General features: G+C 37.4%; 1 protein-coding gene across 1 annotated transcript in view; it reads right to left on the bottom strand.

Annotated features, from left to right (window-relative positions):
• Nucleotides 1-19,890, bottom strand: part of CASP8AP2 (caspase 8 associated protein 2) — a 39,421-nt gene that overhangs the window by 2,437 nt on the left and 17,094 nt on the right. Inside the window, exons 3-9 of the mRNA XM_002925092.4 lie at nucleotides 18,367-18,435; nucleotides 15,188-15,288; nucleotides 14,555-14,629; nucleotides 13,267-13,382; nucleotides 6,953-9,150; nucleotides 2,908-6,037; nucleotides 390-489 (exon numbers count right to left, since the gene is read on the bottom strand). Coding sequence (XP_002925138.1) covers nucleotides 390-489; nucleotides 2,908-6,037; nucleotides 6,953-9,150; nucleotides 13,267-13,382; nucleotides 14,555-14,629; nucleotides 15,188-15,288; nucleotides 18,367-18,435 — 5,789 coding nt within the window. The remainder of the gene's footprint in view (nucleotides 1-389; nucleotides 490-2,907; nucleotides 6,038-6,952; nucleotides 9,151-13,266; nucleotides 13,383-14,554; nucleotides 14,630-15,187; nucleotides 15,289-18,366; nucleotides 18,436-19,890) is intronic.

The raw sequence follows: 19,890 nt of genomic DNA, 5'->3' as shown, positions 1-19,890 counted from the left end.
TGATTATGAGTTTAATGTTTTAATATTAAACTTTCTTAAGCAAACATCATTACAAAACAGCGTGAGATCAAAGAGGTAAGACAATATGAAAAAAATTAGGATGATTCCAAACTTCCACCATCACCAAGTTTTTATTCATTTTTCATTTCCTTAAGTAATCTCTATGTCCAAAGCAAGGCTCAAACTCACAACCCTGAGATTAAGAGTCACAGGCTCTGCTGACTGAGCCAGCCAGGTGCCCCTTACTAAGTTTTTATGAGTCCCACGTAAAGAGCCATACTGTTAAAGAAGTTAGCTAATAAATAACTACACATTTTAAACATCATAAAAATTAAATTTATAGTAACAACACTTGTAAAACTATAGAGATGTAAAAATTGGGTAGTTACCTGATACGGATTTTTATTCAACTTGGCAGCTAAATAAGAAAAAGTTTTCAATGATGGCCCTCTTTTTTGACACTCCAATAAAATTTCCCGGTCATCATTTCTGAAGAGAGAAAAATGTTATTTAGCCTTTGTAGATTAGAGCCAAAAGGTAATAAAAATTCCATTACCTTAATGTCTACCAATAGGAGGTGACATTTTTGTTAAAACCCACAGAAAAAAGAAAAAATGTACATACCAAAATATGGACAATGATTATCCCTGAGAAGTATTATAGAGGATTTTAATCTTTGAGCACACAGATATTTCCCAAAATTTTCTACAACAAACTAATTCAATCTTCTAATGCCAAATTAAAGATTTTTTAAAAATTCTACATTTAATTGTAGGGTACTTTTAAAATCAGGGCCCAAACATGATCATAGTCTTTTTTTTTTTTTTAAGATTTTTTAAAAATTTATTTATTTGTCAGAGAGAGAAAGAGAGAGCACAGCAGGGGGAGCAGCAGGCAGAGGGAGAAGCAGGCTCCCCAATGAGCAAGGAGCCCAATGTGGGGCTTGATCCCAGGACCTTGGGATCGTGACCCGAGCTGAAGGCAGATGCTTAACCAACTGAGCCACTCAGGCATCCCACATGATCATAGTTTTAATAAGCAGAAGAACCAAAAGTAAAATGGAATCCAGATCTTCTCATTTCCAAACCTGTTTTTCTACATGGTCTGAACCAGTGTATGTTCTTATACTCTCTCAGATTCTATTCTGCCACCTGTAAATTACCTGGAATGAAGGCATGGAAGACTGTGGCATTAAACAAAACTGGTCGCCAGGACGTTGCTACAGAGATCCCCCAGACCTTTGAGCACATCCAGGGCCTGAGGCTAGGAGCAAAGCAAAGGGACAGTTTCTGGAGACTCAGCTCAAGGTGACAAGGGAGAGAGGATGTGGGGCCCTTAACAGTCTAGCAAGCCAGGCACTCCAGGTGTTCCCAACACCAGCTGTTCCCCAAATGTGCATGTCCCCAAGCTGCACTTTAGAGGCTGCTAGTGTTCTGTGGTAGCTAGTGCTTTTGGTTAAAATAAACAAATCTCTTTTTTTAAAAATTAAATAAAATAAAATAAAACTAAATAGGATAAAATTTAAAAAATAAAATAATAAAACTGGTCACCAATTTCAATATGACTGAGCTTCCGTCATTATGCACGCTAGTTAAGTCTGGAGAGCAATGAACCTCTAGTAGAAAGGTTCATAACTGCAGTTACATTTACGTCTGAAATGGGGTCCTTATTTTTTTTTTAAGATTTTATTTATTTATTTGACACTGAGACGGCGAGCGAGAGAGAGAACACAGGCAAGGGGAGTGGGAGAGGAAGAAGCAGGCTCCCAGTGGAGGAGCCCAATGTGGGGCTCGATCCCAGGACCCCAGGATCACACCCCGAGACGAAGGCAGATGCTTAACGACTAAGCCACCCAGGTGACCTTGAAATGGGGTCTTTAAATCTACATTTCTTAAAAAGTTCACATAAAAATCAGAAGTGCAACCTATTAATGAAACTTTTTTCAAACTCCTAGTTTAGGGGAAAACACAAATTACAAATCCTCACACTTTCTGCCCTGTTTCACCACTTGTCATTCTTCCTTTCTAAAATGTGGTTATTGGCGGGCACCTGGGTGGCTCAGTCAGCTAAGCATCTGCCTGTGGCTCAGGTCATGATCCCAGGTTCCTGGGATGGAGCCTTCCATCGGGCTCCTTGCTCAGCAGGAAAGCCTGCTTCTCCCTCTCCTTCTACCTGCCACTCCCCCTGCTTGTGCTCTATCAAATAAGTAAATAAGATCTTTCTAAAAAAATAAATAAATAAAATGTGGTTATGCTGGGGCACCCGGGTGGTTCAGTGTTTTGAGCATCCGGCTCCACTTAGGCTCTGGTCATATTCTCGGGGTCATGGGATCGAGCCCAGCATTAGGCTCAGCGCTCAGTGCAGAGTCTGCTTGTCCTTCCCTCTGCCCATCCCCATACTGGCGCTTGCTCTCTCTCTTTCAAATAAATAGAGAAAATCTTTTTTAAAAAATTAAATAAAATGTGGTTATACCAGTTCCTTACAAATCAAAGAATTTTTAATTGAAAAACTAAAATTTAAAAAAAAAAAAAAAACAGGGCGCCCGGGTGGCTCAGTCAAGAGAGATCAAGTCACTCTTGATCTCAGCTCAGGTCTTGATCTCATGGTTGTGAGTTTGAGCCCCGCACTGAGCTTCAACTGGGTGTGGAGCCTACTTTAAAAAAAAAAAAAAAAAAAAAGTGAAAACTTCTGTCCATGGTGCTAATGCACACACCTGGTTAAGAGTCGCTGCTCTAGATGATTCCATACTACAGCTAGACTGTACTCTAGAGTGTACTTCTACCAACCCTAGCCACTTTTGAAGTAAGTGATCACTTGTCTTATTTTAGGATGGGATAAAACTACAATGACATGATAGAACAGATGTCTGGCCTGCCAAAATTTCCTGGTGTTTTACAAGGTTCTTACCTTGTCCATAAAACTATAATTTCTCCCTTCTTTTTAATAACATTCCTTGCAGAAAGGCTTATAGGAGAAGTGGCAGATGTTGCTGATGGATCCTTAATCCCTGGGCTTGATGCTGAGGGGTCTTTGGTCACTGCGGGGTCCTTTTTCTTACTGGCTTTCTTTCGGTAAGCTTCGCCATTCTCATCAGAATCTTGGGTAATTTTCTTGGTCTTTTCCTTACTGCTTAAGTCTGTTTCCTTTCTCTGTTTTTTATGAGAATGACTTACATCAGAAAGGTTTTTTCTTTTTTTAGGAGCATTATCCAAAGCCCCAGGCAACACTGAACCATCAGAATTTGATGCCGGCTCTGACTTTAAATCATCCTTTTTTACTTCGCGTGAACCGAGAGGTTCCGAGGTCAAATCAATATAGGTTTCCTCAACAATGCATTCCAAAGGCCTGTCTGCCACCTGCACCTTTTCTTCCTTACAGTTATCTTCATCTACACATATCACCTGACACTCCAAGCGTTCAACAGCTAAAGCAGGACAGTTCCCTTCATTTTTACTCTCACTTGAAACATCTTGTGTCAAATCAATAAAAGCATCTACAGTATCAGGCTGCATATTATCTAATATTTGAGCACTCTGATCCAAACTGCCTTCGGAGCATCCCAACTGATCAATATTTAAAACTGTTACTTCTATGAATTCCCCCAAGTTTTTGGTCTCAGTGACTGGATCTTTTGTGAGGTCTATGTATGTGTCTGGAAGATGATCCTCGACAGAATGTGAAATTTCCTCCATTGGAGGCAACTCTTCAATGCTTTCAGGTACTTTTGGTTCCCATACTGGATGCACCTTGAAACATTCATCAGTCACTTCATTACTATGATCCACTTTACCTGAAGCATCTTTAAGAAATTCATATATATCGGGAACCTGTGTTTGTATCAAACAGTCCTGTTCTTCATGAGCTGATTTACTGCTATCAACATTGTTGTTGGAATTTAATTCCTCCACAGATTCAAAAACTCCGTTCTGGCATGAAACATATTCTTTCTCTGCTGCTTTATCAGCTTCCTTTTCCACTCCAGGCAAAGATGCCAAAGACTCATCAGCCACCGTATTCTGTTTAAGACTAGGGGAGGTAGATGGTGCCGCACGCCGTATTTTCACAATGAAATGATCATTGGACTTTTCCATTATGACAGCATGCATGGGTAGGTTGGGGTGGTACTGAAAGCCTGGAGCAACAGATCGACTTGTCCATGATGAAGAACAACTTGATTTGCTGCTTGAATTATCAGACTCCAGAGCTAAATGAATATCTTGTTCAGATGCGTCCTCTTCCTCAAGCAAGGCATCCTCACTAAAGTGGGCACTAATAACTTCTTCAGGAGTTGAACTAGACAAAACTTCAGGCTTTAGGAAACTGAGGTGACCGTCTGACTTCAGAGGTGATGGCACTGTTAGAGAGACTGCTAGATCTTCCAGAAGTATGGAGGAAATGCAGGGCTTGCTCTTTTCTGAACTACATACATTATCTTTACTCAAAGCTATATTAGTGGACACTTCAAACATACAACTTTCATCCAACACATCAGGATGAACTGGCAACGAAAGCCCTGAAGACAGAGAAGGACCTTTCTCAGATGATAATAATGACCAGTTATCATCACTAATCATTTTAGGACAAGGAGAAACCACCCCTGAAACTAGCTCGTCGGTTGTACAAGCTGGTATAGATTCACACTTCAGACTCTCCAGCAGCTGTTTTTCTGGGGTCTTTAACTCCCACTCACTTTTTTCATTACAATTAACGCTGTTATCCAAAAGATCAGAACCCTGTAACAAACTTTTAAATATTTCACCCATCTGGGCATCACTCACTAAATTGAAAGTAAGGCTGGAGGCTTGCTGTTCAGTAAGAATCTCGAAACTGCGTTCTGGCTTCAAAGTTGCATGCTGGGATTTTTGGGCCTCCTCCAATGTGCTGCCTTCAATTGTCCCTGGCTTTGGGCTGCTGGGACGGTTTGGCTCCAAGGAGCATTCTTCAGACTGAGCGTTCTTAATATTATCAAAACAAGTATTACAACTTTTTTTAATGTCACGCTTTACTGTGTTAATATTGAAATTATTTTGGTCTTGTTGTTTTTCCTCAGATTTTTTACATCCTAGTAAAGACTTACAATTAACAGAATCTTCTGATTTGGGGGATTTCTCTTTCAGCATTTCTTTGCTGGAGCAGTCCACACTCCCCTTCTGACCATTTGAATATTGTACTTTCTCTTTATTTATCTTTTCACGTTTTCCTTCATCACTGTCACTGCCAAAGTTTATGGAATCACAAAACTTTACTAAGATTTTCTTAAGCTTTGCAAACAAATAATCCAGCTGTTCATCTACAAATTTCCACAATTTTTTTTTCATATCTGGTAGCTGTTGTTCAAATAAACGATCCACAATGCCATTCTTCTTAACTTGCTTAAGCTTGGATTCTATAACATCACAGAGATTATTCTGTAAAGTAGTCACTGACTTTGAGATTTTGGATAAATCAAGATGTTTAATTAGTGATGTAAAACTCAAAACTGCTGACTCGATAATTCTATGAAATTGTATTATTGAAAATTTTACCTTAAATTTCATATAATTTTTCCTTACGTGTTTTCTTATCATTCGTAACATGTGCATAATCTCTCGTACAGAGGAGGGTGCAGCAATAATCGGAACTATTTTTTCCAGGCTGGAGGTACTCATTGTCTTGTCTTTCTTCTCTGTTTTTGAAGATCTGCTAGATTCACTTTGTCTTTTATTCCATTTGCTTTTGGTCTGATGGATTTTTATAGAAGATGTTTTTCTACTGTCTTTACCCAAATGCATAGTACTTTTCCTACTTCCTGGGCTGGTTTTTGTGTTCTGCACTTCAGTAGAAGTTCTAGGTGCACCATTTTTTTCAAAACTTTTTTGTGGTTTAGATTTTTCACTGTCGCTTATAATTTCTCCTTCTTCTAATTCATCTAAAGATGAATTTTTATGAGAGTCTGCATCTGCAAATTTGTCAGATTTGCAAGTTGGCTTTTGATTTTCTTTGTTGAGATCAGACTCGCTCTTCGAGGTAGACTGAGCTGAATTTGGTGGAAATATATCTGTGGAAGAGAAAAGTATATTATAGTCACATGACTAGAGTCTAATCATTTGAGATTTCCACACTAAATGTAACAAAAACTTAAATACTGAGGCAATTCATTTTTTTTTTAAAGTAGGCTCCATGCTTAGTGTGGAGCCCAATGCAGGGCTTGAACTCACAACCCTGAGATCAAGACCTGAGCTGATATCAACAGTCAGATACTTAACCAACTGAGCCACCCAGGTACCCCCAATTCATTATTTTAATAGCTTTTTTTAGTAGAACATTAATGCCTAATACTTAATCATGTCATATGTCTTTACTGGTCTCGGTGCTCAGGGATGGTGTATAACCATCAACCAACTCTTCAGCTATCGTTACTTCATGTTGTTAGCAGCATCACCTACTTTACACCATTTGATGATGGCTTTTGAACAAAAATCTGAAAACAAGCAAAGAGTATTTGAAACAATCTGTCCTACCATTCCCTTTTCTGTAAAAATAAGAATTATCTAAATTTAGATTAAAGGCTCAATGTACATTTCTAATTAACAATGGGGGTCTGAATAATACATTAATTATCTTATCAAAAAAGAAAAAGCACTGGGACACCTGGATGGCTCGGTCGGTTAAGCGTCTGCCTTCGGCTCAGGTCATGATCCCAGGGGTCCTGGGACTGAGTCTCGCATCGGGCTCCTTGCTCAGAAGGGAGCCTGCTTCTCCCTCTGCCTGCCTTTCCCCTTGCTTGTGCTCAATCTCTCTCTCTCAAATAAATAAAATCTTTGAAAGAAAGAAAGAGAGAAAGAGAGGAAAGAAAGAAAGAAAGAAAGAAAGAAAGAAAGAAAGAAAGAAAGAAAGAAAGAAAGGGCACTAATTCTTGCTTATGTATTTTGCATTCTCACAGAAAGTTAAAGAACATAATATAAACTATTACCTTTATGACTGTTATTACATAATGGAACTTGAGATGGGCTTTCCAATCTAAGAACTTTTGCTACAGGTCTCACTGGACTATTCAGAGGACTGATGGCTTCTGGAATAGGCCTCAGGTGATTAAGGTCAATGCTCAGAACAGAATTCTCATCATCATTATATACTGAATTTGTTTCTCTGATTTCCATTCTGTTGTCCATTAAGTCAGTCTGCTGAAGTGAAGATTCTAGTGTCTCTTTAGGTGAGCAAGGCTCCAAATGACAAGACTTACTTTCAACCAGTGGTGTATCTACAAGAGAAGGCTCAAATTTAGGGTTACCATCTTCTGAAAGGACTACTGGCAAAATGCCAGTTTCTTCAACTGAAGGCTGCAAAATGCTGTCACTGGATTCAGCTACTTCTGTTGAAAAAGCCTCCTTCATTCCCATACCTTCAGAAACACAAGAATTTAAATCATCATTTTTTTTGGTATCCAATTCCAAGCCAAAGTTTTGAGAAACACTGGTTTGTAATACATCCATTACTACAGGAACTGCTGCCCTGGTATCATTAATGGTTTGTTCCATTTCTGTTGATGATGGAAACAAGGATTCTGTTTGCTCCATTTCCGCAGGTGCTGAGGAAGTCTCTGTACGACTAACGGGCACATCACAGCCCACAGTATCCTCAACAGATTTAACTAACACACTATTTTCTTCCTCCATTTTCCGTTCTGGATTACTGGTCCTGGGGTCAGATGCAGCTGTAAGAGCATCCCTTGGTTCCGTTTCCTCTGTGGTATGTTCACTGACAGACGAAACACGTGTCACTGTTGTCGCCTGCACCAAGCACTCCAAATCACATATGCCACTTGATTCGGGGATATTGGTTATTTTATGGTGGTTATCCTGAGAAACAGGCGGCTTTTTAGCAGGAGAAAGAGTTAAGTTCAATTTTTCCATAAAACTCAACTTTAAGTCTTTATTTTTTGTTTCATTTGGACCACTATCAGCCTTAATTACAAGCTCTTTATTATCTGCTCCTTGAGAAACATCATCGTTAGAGACTTCACCTTTATCACTTTTCGGCTCATTCTGTCTCTTTAAATCGGTAGTGGTTTTCTTAGTTTCTTTGTTACTCTTCTGCAAATGCTCTGTAGGTGTTCTTTTTTCATTTCTTATATGCCTACTTTCTTCTTTGCCTTCTCTTTCTCTTTTCCTCTTATCTTCAGTTCTATGCCGTTCTGCTTTTAAAGTTGTATTTTCCCATTGGTGCACAGCATCAACTTCCTTGGAGTCAATGTGTTTATGAGTTCTACTGGATGAAAGAAAGGATGGACATCTTCCTTCTTGAAAACTGTGATTACTTACACCTCTATCTCTTTTACAATCTTCCCTTCCTCTTCTCTCTTCTAGATGGTATTTACTTGAATTATGAGAAGATTTCATTTCATTCTTGGAATGAGGAAGTGATGCTCGTTCAGATCTTCTCCAATGATCCTGGTCTTTTACTACCGATTTAGGTTTTTGGTCAGCTTTTCTTTCTTCTTTGTCTTGGGACTTAAGTTCTTTTCTATTTGTATTTTGTGATCTTTCACTCTGTCTTTCTAGTTTTTTGTCACTTTGAGAGTCCACTCGAGTATACGACCTTTCTCTAAAGGTCTCTTTCTCCCAAGAAGAGCTAATGCGTTCATTTTTATAATCCAAATCTGTGTTACTTTTAAACTTTGAATTTTTGCTTTCAGCCTTTGGTTCACCTTTACCATATTTCTCAGGACGTCCTTGTAGCCTTTGACTAGCCTCTGTGTTCCTTGGTTCACCATCACCACAACTAGTATTTAAGTCTTTCCATATTCTATCAGCTCCTCTGCTATATTGGCTATGTCTAATATCTTTTCTCCCTCTTCTATTATCCTCATTTGAGATACTCTCACCAACCTGAAAATGGGAACGTGACCAAATGCCATTGGTGCAGTGTTTTTCAATAGATGGAGACAAATACGAAGTGCTCTTTTTTTCACCATGTGATTTTCCTTCCTTTTCAGGATTTGGCAGTGAAGTGCTATGACGTACATCTTTAGAAACATCACTTTTCACTCTGAGATCAGTCTTTGAACAATCATCCAAATGGAGAGATCTGGATTTAAGATCTTTTGTTTTAACTATATCTGGTGTCCTTGCAGTTTTGTGATTATTTCGATAATGTGAGAACTCGGACAATCTATTAAGAAATAGAAATTAACAACAAAAACTGAAGTTAATTGCTTTTTAATAATCCAGATTTTAATCACATATAAAACACTTTAAAATTCAGGGCCTACATACTGGCAAAACTAATTTTATTTCATATAAAGACATGAGTGATGCTTACCAGCTTCCAACTAAATGGACCTGTTTTCAAAACAAGGAACTCTCTTTCATTTGCTTTGCTCAAACAAAGTCTGGAGGACCTCTCCATTCTATCCCAGCACTTACCAATGTCTTCCAGACTTCCCTCACCACAGGCAGACAACTCCCAAACTAACCACAGATTCATTTCTTTTAGAACAAGTGACATTATTTTCTTGCCCTCACTCACTGTAGTGCAAGTAAAACAGAAGGAAAAGTAAAATACTGCCAGACAACACAGGCAATCACAGAATTCGATATAGCTCTCGACCCCAGTTTTCTGTTTCACATACAATTCCACAGTAAACCAAAGCATCAACAGCCATCTTAAAGTGGCACGTGCTATGCAAAAATAAAGAGGAATACAGAGTTGTGATTCTTTCTTAGGGGAATGGCATGTACTTACTGTTTAACAACAACAACAAAAGCCTAAGTCTTAAGGTTTCATATTTGTGTTTCAGAAAACTGGCAGCTTTCCTGATAGTAAAATGTAAATAGCTTATTTTAGTTCTTTTAATACTTTAAGTCCATCTTCCTGAACTTCCATAACTTCCCTGAATCTCCATAAATTTATTCCTAATCAGTACTAAATGTGTAGAGAACACCAAAGCTTAAAAGACTCAGGAATAAGGGGAGATTTTTACAAAACAAAAGAGGACATGGGTGACATACAACCTAAAACAATATATAGACTTTATATGGATCTTGTTATGGGCTAAATCATGCCCCCCACACTCAAATTTGTATGTTGAAGTCCTAACTCCCAGTATCTCAGTGTGCCTTTATTTAAGGACAGGATCTTTACAAAAGCAATCGAGTTAAAGAGAGGTCACTAGGGCGGGCCCTCATCCACTATAATCAGTATCCCTATAAAAAAGGGAAATTTGGACACAGAGATATGTGTAGAAGGAAGACAACAGGAAGAGACACAGGAAAAAGTAACCATTTACAAGCCAAGGAAAGAGGCCTGGAACAGATTCTTCCACCACATAGCCCCCAGAAGGAATCAATCCTGCTAACACTTTGATCTTGGAATTCTAGCCTCCAGGACTATGAAACAATAAATTTAAATAACAATATTTATTAAGCTACCCAGTTTGTGGTAGTTTGTTATAGCAACCTTAGGAAACTAATACAGATCTTGACTCAAAAAACGATTAGAAGACACCTTCAACTGGGGAAAAATGAACATAAAAAGCACTAACCGTAAAAGAAAAAAAATCTGACAAACACCACTAAAATTAAAAACTTTTATTCCTTACAAGACACAATAAAGAGTGATAGACAAGTCACAGAACGGCAGATGTTCACAATAAATTTATCCAACCATGAACTCATATTCAACAAAGAACATATCTGTAATGTATGTCATACTTGTTAAACTTATGAACTATTAAACTGTAAGCTCCTAAAAGATAGTTTAGCCCACAGAGTTCATAAAACATATGTAGTATAGCTCCATACTAGATAAAATGCTATCAAAGTTTTACTTCAAGGGATCCCTAGCTGGCTCAGTCAGAAGAATGTGCAACTCTTGATCTCAGGGTCATGAATTTGAGTACCACATTGGGTGAAGAGATTACTTAAATAAATAAACATTTTAAAGAAAAGCTTTCTTTTAAAATAAACTTTCATATAATACACTTTCCAGAACTTATACTCTTATATTTTTCACCTGTATTATTTCTATTTTTTCTATTAAACATGAGGTTTCAACCAAATGATAAACACTTACCATTAGAATACCAAATATAGGTCACAATTATAAAGTGAAAATATTTGGCAGAATATTTATTAGATAATGTATAACCACATCAATCAATCTAATGACATAATTCTCATTTATTCACCCAGTTTCTCTTTCCACCGTGTTCAAATATCACACCCCTCCCATAAAAGATTTAAGTATGTATAAAATTTCCCCAATATTCAGGAAGGAATCTTATACTAGATGCACCTGATGGGATTTAGGTTAGTAAACACACACAGCCATCTTCATTTTCAACAGGCCTAAAGTGCTTTATGATGCCATACACTCCACACATAAGATTACCTTCTCTCACTCGTCGATCATTTATTGACTGTCTGCCATGTGCCAGGCTCTGAGCCAGGTGCTTGATAAAATGGTGAAGATACACAGACATGGTCCTTGCTCCATGAAGCTTACAGTTCAGTGAAAGATAGATAATAAAATACAATTCTAGCCCATGGAGCTTGTAACATAGACATAACATGGCGATAAGAAAAAGATACTAAACAAGCAATCCCATTAATGATTTTAAAAACTCCAAGTACACATGAAGCCACAAAAGAGAAATCTGACCTAGTCAGGGAGGAATAACAGAGTAATAGCCCTGTGAAAAGGATGTTTATGCTGAGACCTGAAAATGAGTTGGTTTTTAGCAGGTGAAGAGGAGCCTTCCAGGCAATGGAAACAGTCTCTGCAAAAGCAGAGCTCACGTTACATCCAAGGAACCAAAAGAATGCCAGAGACATACCAGAGCTATGACACGTAGGACAAAGGTAAACGCCAAAGGCAAGGCCTTAAAAGTAGTTTAGGACCATACTGTGAAGAGTGGGGTAATTCTATGATAGTGAGATGTCCAGACTTGCGCTTTAAAAAGTGTCCTGTCTGGGGGCACCTGGGTGGCTTAGGAGGTTAAGCACCCGACTCTTAATTTTGGCTCAGGTCATCATCTCAGGGTTGTGAGACTGAGCCCCATATTGGGCTCCGCACTCAGCAGGGAGCCTGCTTAAGATTCTCTCTCTTCCTCTCCCTCCACACCTCCCCTTCCATCCTCTCTCCCTCTCTAAAAAATAATAAAATAAAATAATAAAAGTAAAATAAAATAAAATTTAAAAAATAAAAAGTGTCCTGCCTACGGCTTTAACACTGAGTAAGGATAAACCAGAGGCTGGAAAGACCAAGAATGGATGCAGAGATACGAGCAGGAAGCCTACTGCCCGGTGAGAGTTGATAGGTAACAACGATGGTAGAAATGGAGAGAAATGAATAATCTGAGAGATTATAAAGACATAAAAATCAAAAGGACATGGTAATGAATTTAGATCTGCGGGATAATTAGAGAGGTAAGTGTCAATGACTTCTAGACACAGTGACTACGTGGCCCAGTTTGCCAAGTAATCTCACTGCAATATCACCCTCAAAAGGGTCCTGGTGCAGGCAATAAATTAAATGGTCCTTCTACCCCTAGGTCTCTGGCTTGTACCAGCTGAATAAATGACAGGGAATCCACTGAGCTGCGAAACATGGAACGGGTTTGATCATAAATTCCATTTTGGATGAGGTAATTCTGAAAAGTCTGTACACAGATGTGAAGTAGGTATCTCCATATAAATGGAACTGACCTCATATGAGTGAGATTACCTCATACAAAAATACTGATAAAGGAAAAAACACATGTTTGAGCAATTTAGAATTCCAACCTAGTGAAGTATGGAAGAATAAATCTCAAGTTAGGAAGAAAACTAAGAATCATGAAAGCCAACACGAGAGACTATTTCAAGAGAAGAAGGTCAAGTATGTCAAGTAGTGTTTAAGCGCAAGTTAAAATCAGAAGTCAAAACTGTTTGATGGACTTAATAGCAGTCACCGTTGACCAAAATGACAGCTGTTTTGGTGTACCAACGGAGGCAGAAATGAGCATGAAATGGAGTCAAGTGTGAGCAGAAACAGAAAATGAAGACAGCAAGTTTAGGTAACTGCTTTGGAGGTCTGGCTATGGAAGGGAGGGAGAAAGATGAAATTCTCTGGAGAATATTGCCCCCAACCAAAATTTTAAAGAGAGAGAATATTAGTCACTTAGAGTAAAACCTTAAATATTTAATAAAATGCACGATTTTCCTATCTTTCCACTCAAAAGTTTAACATATTCCACATATCAACACCCATGTGATTTATAAAAAGATCCACACCCTTCAATTGTACCTTTGGTGAAGATTATTTATTTCTTCATCTTTGCGATTTATTTCCACTCTAGCGGTTTTGATAAGTGCTGAAATATTCTTCTTAAGAGATTGGTTTTCATTTTTTAAGCTGAAATTCTAAACACCATAAAATATATTTAAAGTACATACAGAAATAAAGTATATGTCTACAGGATTATTAAATTTATATAATATAGCTAATGACAACTGAATGCTCTAACTACATGCCAGGCATCACACTTTTTATCTTGTGTAATTCTCAGAAAAGTCCTATGCGAAGCACTATTATGCTCATATACAGCAGAGGTTCAAAGATGATTAGCACCAGAGCAAGGCCAGTTCAAGTGAAACTACTTAAAACAGAGATCAAAATGAAAAGACAATAAAAAGTTCAATAAACGGGTGCCTGGGTGGCTCAGTCATTTGGGCATCTGCCTTCGGCTCGGGTCGTGATCCCAGGGTCCTGGGATCGAGTCCCACATCGGGCTCCCTGCTTAACGAGGAGCCTGCTTCTCCCTCTGCCTGCCCCTCCCCCGCTTTTGCTTGCTCTCTCTAGCAAATAAATAAATAAAATCTTTAAAAAAAAAAATTCAATGAAAGACAAGAAGAAAGCTCTGCCTGGGTCCTTATCTTGAAAATCGAAAATAAAAATGATAAAACTTTATTATATTTAACAACTTAGGTTTAACTTGCAACAATGTACTAATTCTCAGATGAACAAAGAATGAATTTATTAGTATTAACTGGTTCTTTGGGGTAAAGGGAAACAAAGAGAAACAACTTTACAAAAAAAATAAAATAAAAATCAGAACAAGACAGGACATTCCTGTATTTTGTAGCATGCTCACAAAAAAAGTCACTCCTGCACAAATCGTGAAGGCATCACCATTATCCTCCAACAGCCATTCTAAATCTTTGCTCCTCAAACCATTTTCTTTTAAACCACCTGTTATCATCCCCACTAATTTTCTATTATTTATCTGTTAACTAGTCTAAGAGATCTTTATGTCAATGTCATTTAATAAATCAACCTGTTTTCTTATATCAATTTTCTTGACACAGGAAATAATGCATGTTTTGCCACATTTGCTATTTCACTTAAAACTAAAAGAAGAGTTTCCTTATAAACCACCAACACTTTAGCATCTTAATTTGTAACAAAAACAATTTATTACATTTTGATTTAAAAATAAGGCAAAAGGCCCTAGGGCCTCAGTAAAGTTTCTCTTTCATTGACTGGAGCAGTAAAAACAAAAATAAAAAGGCAAAAGTATTCACTATAATCCTACCTGTGTCTGTATTTCCTTAAACTTTTTCATCAGCTCTTTCATTTGCAGCTGACATTTACCATATTCTACTTGCAACTGCAAGATATAAAAAGATTAACTTAAGCATCGTTCTAAATTATTTTCTTAGCTTAAGTGACATTTCAGAATATTTGAAAATTTAGAAAACCAACCCATTATGAAGGGTAGAAAAGGTCTATCTCTACTAACAGATATTTAGTAAAAATACAGTTTTAAAAATCGTCCTAACCAAAAACTTATTTTATTTAGTTTCACATTCAATCCAGACCTTAAAATTCAAATAAGGTAGAAAGAAATTTGTCTGAATTAAGTCTTGGGCCATTTTAAAACTTAGTGCAAATCATGAAAAGATAAAATGTTTTATCATACTGATTGCCTGTTGAGGTTTTATATATTCAGACACTTAAATTTAATCAAACAAAATATAACTAAATTTAGACAAGCATTCAGAAAAGATTGTTTTAAAAAGCAGATCTGAAGGCAGAAACTAACTTAAATACTCTTTTAGACTAAGAGTTTACTTCTTAAACACAGAATATTTAATAGTAAGCTGATGTCCAAACTTCAGAAACTACAAAAAGTAAAATAACTGTCCTTAATTCTGGCAAACCATACATCATTATATGTTGCCTCCTTTGCAGTTCCTTCTTCAGTCAGGATTTCTTCATATAAATCCAAACAATTTCGGGATGGTACACAGGATTTGGAAGCATTGTCTAAAACAAATAAACAAAAACCTCTTAAGTTAAAATATGTACTGATTTAATCCTATCAAAATTCTAATGTCGTTGTTCACAGAAATAGAAACAACAATCCTAAAATTCATATGAAACCACAAGAGAGCAAATAGACAAAGCTATCTTGAAAAAGAAGACCAAAGCTGGAGGCATTACATCTCCTGATTTCAAATTACAATACAAAGCTATAGTATTCAAAACTATACACTACTGGCATAAAAACAGACACACAGATCAGAGAAACAGAAGAGAGAGCCCAGAAATATATATGGTCAATTAATTTATGACAGAGGAGCCAACAATATACAATGGGGAATGGATAAGCTCTTTCAATAAATGGTGTTAGGAAAACTGCACCCCAACTTACTCCATATGCAAACATCAACTCAAAATGGATTAAAGACTTAAATGTGAGACCCAAAACTATAAACTCTCAGGAAAAAAAATATAAGGGTAACCAACTAGACATCAGTCTTGGCAAAGATTTTCTGGATCTGACATCAAAGCAAGGGAACCAAAAGCAAAAATAAACAAATAGGACTACCTCAAATTAAAAAACTTCAGCACAGGGGCGCCTAGGTGGCTCAGTAATCAATTAAGTGTCCAACTCTTGATTTGGGGTCAGGTCATGATCTCAGGGTTGTGAGATCGAGCCCCACATTGGGCTCTATGCTGAGCATGGAGCCTGCTTAAAATTCTCTCTCTCCCTCTCCCTCTGCCACTCATGCTCTCTCTCTTTCTCTCTCTCTCCCCCCAAAATTAATTAATTATTTAATAAAAATAAGCTTCAGCAAAGCAAAGGAAACCATCAGCAAAATGAAAAGGCAACTCACAGAATGGGAGAAAATATTTGCAAAGTATACATCTGACAGGGGGTTAATATCCAAAACATACAAAGAACTCATACTACTCAAAGGCAAAAAAAAAAAAAAAAATCTGATGAGCAAAGAAACTGAATAGACATTTTCCCAAAGACATACAAACAGCCAACAGGAACACGAAAAGGTGCTCCACATGACTAATTACCAGGAAAATGTAAATCAAGACCACAATCAGATATTGCCTTACACCTGTTAGAATGGCTATCATCAAAAAGACAAGAGATAAAAAGGTATATATAGCATAGGAATATAGTCAATAATATTGTAATAACTTCGTAATATTGTAATAACTTTGTACAGTGACAAATGGTAACTACACTTACCACGATGACCACTGCATAAGGTATGGAATTGTCAAATCACTATGTTGTATACTTGAAACTAATAAATGTATGTCAAGTATACTTCAATAAAATAAATGAATAAATGAGAAATAAAAAGCACTTGCCACACTTAGCAAGTAAACCATCAGTAAAGGCTGCTGTTGGTATCGCAGAGACCTCCCCTTAAAAAAAAACAACAGGGGCGCCTGGGTGGCACAGCGGTTAAGCGTCTGCCTTCAGCTCAGGGCGTGATCCCGGCGTTATGGGACCGAGCCCCACATCAGGCTCCTCCGCTATGAGCCTGCTTCTTCCTCTCCCACTCCCCCTGCCTGTGTTCCCTCTCTCGCTGGCTGTCTCTATCTCTGTCGAATAAAAAAATAAAATCTTTAAAAACAACAACAACAACAACAACAACAACAACCATGAGACAAGTGTTGGCAAAGCCGTGGAGAAAATGGTACCCTTGTGCACAGCTGGCGGGAATATAAACTGGTGCAGTAATATGGAAAACACTGTGGAGGTTCCTCAAAAACTTTGAAAAACTACGGTATGATTCAGCAACCCCACTACTGGGTATTTATCCACAGGATATAAAAGCAGGATATATTGCACACCCATGTTCACTGCAGTATTATTCACAAGAGCCAAGATATGGAAAGAACCTAAGTGTTCATTAACAGATGGTTAAAGGTGATGTGATGTTTATATATATATATAAACACACACACACACAATGGGATATTATTCAGCCATGAGAAAGAAGGACATCCTGCCACTTGCAACAAAATGGATGGACCCTGAGGGTATTATGCTAAATGAAATAAGTCAGAGAAAGACAAATATGGTACAATATCAACTTATATGTGAAATCTAAAAATGCCAAATACATAGAAACAAAGACTAGAATGGTGGTTACCAGGGGCTGGGGTGAAGGGTCAGGGAAGAAGAGATGTTGATCAAAGAGTATAAACTTCCAGCTATAAGATGAATAAGTTCTGGGGATCTAAAATACAGCATAGTGATTATAGTTAATCATACTGTATTACATACTCAAAAGTTGCTAAGAGAATAGATTTTAAATGTTCTCACCACAAAAAAGAGATGGTAATTATGTGACACGACTGATGCAGGTGTTAGCTTAGGCTAAAGTGGTAATCATTATGCAACATATACAAGTATCAAATCAATAATATACCTTAAACTTATACAATGTTAAATGTCAACTTTATCTCAATAAAGCTGGGAAAAAAAGAAAATACATGTGCTAAGTTTTTTGATGTTGTGTCTACTTCAACTCAAAGGGCTATACATTTCTCCATCTCCTGCATTCATCCAAATCTATACTGACTGGTTGGAAAACCAATTTACCTAAAATGCTTGTGTCAACAAATCAACTGTGATGATCATATTTGCTCCAAGTTTTGAGATATTTGATTATGGAAAAGGTTTCTAATTTGGATAGGTCATTAGTCTCTCTGCATATCACACTCTTACTGATATACATATGAAAACATTTACAGCAACTACCCTTCACAAAAGTTCTAATATCATGTAAGCCATGACAGTATGAGTAGTAATATATGTACAAACACCACCAACAGCTGCATTTTAATGGTACGAAATATATTTTTCAAGGTCTAGTTAAATCTGAGACCTAGATGATAGCAAACCTGAGTGCTAATTTGTTTTACTGATCAAACTTTGGTCAAGAAAATAATTACCTAAGTAAAATCATTTCAAAGAATGGTCAAATTGTTCAGGAACTATGCATTACTCTGAGAACTGGTAACAAGAAAATAAATACTTCCAATAGTTTGACCAAAGAAAATGAAACTATTTTAGAATTTACATACCAGAAACAGTACTGTCCAACCCAGCATATATGTCCAAAGAACCTTCATCATTGTTTTTAAGAGGAGAAGCTGCAAGAAAATCAAAGACTCGTTAAAACTGATTTTAGTGAAGTTTTTCTATTCCTACTCTGAAGAACCAGGAAAAGAAGACTTTATTAGTCATATACCAAAAAAGACAATTGTTTTTATGTTTTTATACATCCTTATAAACAGAGAGATATCAGTACACAGACTTATGACTCAGGATCTAAGATTTAGGCTTAAAAACTCACTTTCAAAAAGAAACTTCTGAGAAGGTTCCAATTCCAATACCAGATTAGTTCTATCAGACCAATCCTCCTGCCAATAACAACTATAAACTCCAAGCAAACTATTAAAAGCTATCTGTAGTCTACTACTAGACAGACTATTTTTTTTTAAAGATTTTATTTATTTATTTGACAGAGATAGAGACAGCCAGAGAGAGAGGGAACACAAGCAGGGGGGAGTGGGAGAGGAAGAAGCAGGCTCATAGCGGAGGAGCCCGATGTGGGGCTCGATCCCATAACGCCGGGATCACGCCCTGACCCGAAGGCAGACGCTTAACCGCTGTGCCACCCAGGCGCCCCTAGACAATTATTGTGGTGAAATCATTTCCCATTATATACAAATACTGAATCATTATGTCATACACCTAAGACTAATAGAAAGTTATATGTATAATTATACCTCAATTTGAAGAAAAAAGGGCAATCTAAAAAACTGAAAAGCAACCCAAAGCAGACAAAAACTGAGGAGGAATAATACCTGCGAAAGAGAACAGTCCTTATCCTCCTTTTATGACAATTTTTTTGGTAGAAGCATTGGCCCTAATTGGAGCCAACAATGGGCAGTGAAACTCAAACGGAAACCTCAAGTCCTAATAGCTTAAAGAACAAAAGAAAGAATTTGGGAGTGATAATAGCAACTAGAAACTAAGAAATAAGAAAGAAAATCCAGAGAGCCAGAGTATTCCCCAAATTGTGCCCAAATCTCCGAGTGATCCTCAAACTACATAAGTAAAGGTTAGAACTCCAAAACATCCAGCTAAAGTTAAGATATCTGAACAGTTTTCAGCTGCTACCCACCACAGTAAGACAGAAGTTTAGCCAAGTTAAATACTTGCTAAAAGTAAAAACAGGGGCGCCTGGGTGGCACAGCGGTTAAGCGTCTGCCTTCGGCTCAGGGCGTGATCCCAACGTTGTGGGATCGAGCCCCACGTCAGGCTCCTCGGCTGTGAGCCTGCTTCTTCCTCTCCCACTCCCCATGCTTGTGTTCCCTCTCTCACTGGCTGTCTCTATCTCTGTCAAATAAATAAATAAAATCTTTAAAAATAAATAAATAAAAAAAAAAAGTAAAAACAACATTTTTCAGAGCAATATAGCATAATCCAATGTCTCTAGAACGTAATATAATTCACAGTGTCCAGAATGCAATCCAAAATTACTACATAGGAAATCTTGTCAGAGAAACATAAATCATTAAAACAAAGAATGTGGGGCACCT

Source organism: Ailuropoda melanoleuca, chromosome 10, assembly GCF_002007445.2.
Source record: "Ailuropoda melanoleuca isolate Jingjing chromosome 10, ASM200744v2, whole genome shotgun sequence".
Classification (NCBI taxonomy): Eukaryota; Metazoa; Chordata; class Mammalia; order Carnivora; family Ursidae; genus Ailuropoda; species Ailuropoda melanoleuca.
Note: the sequence above shows the minus strand (reverse complement) of the source record. Positions and strands in the feature narration are given on the sequence as shown.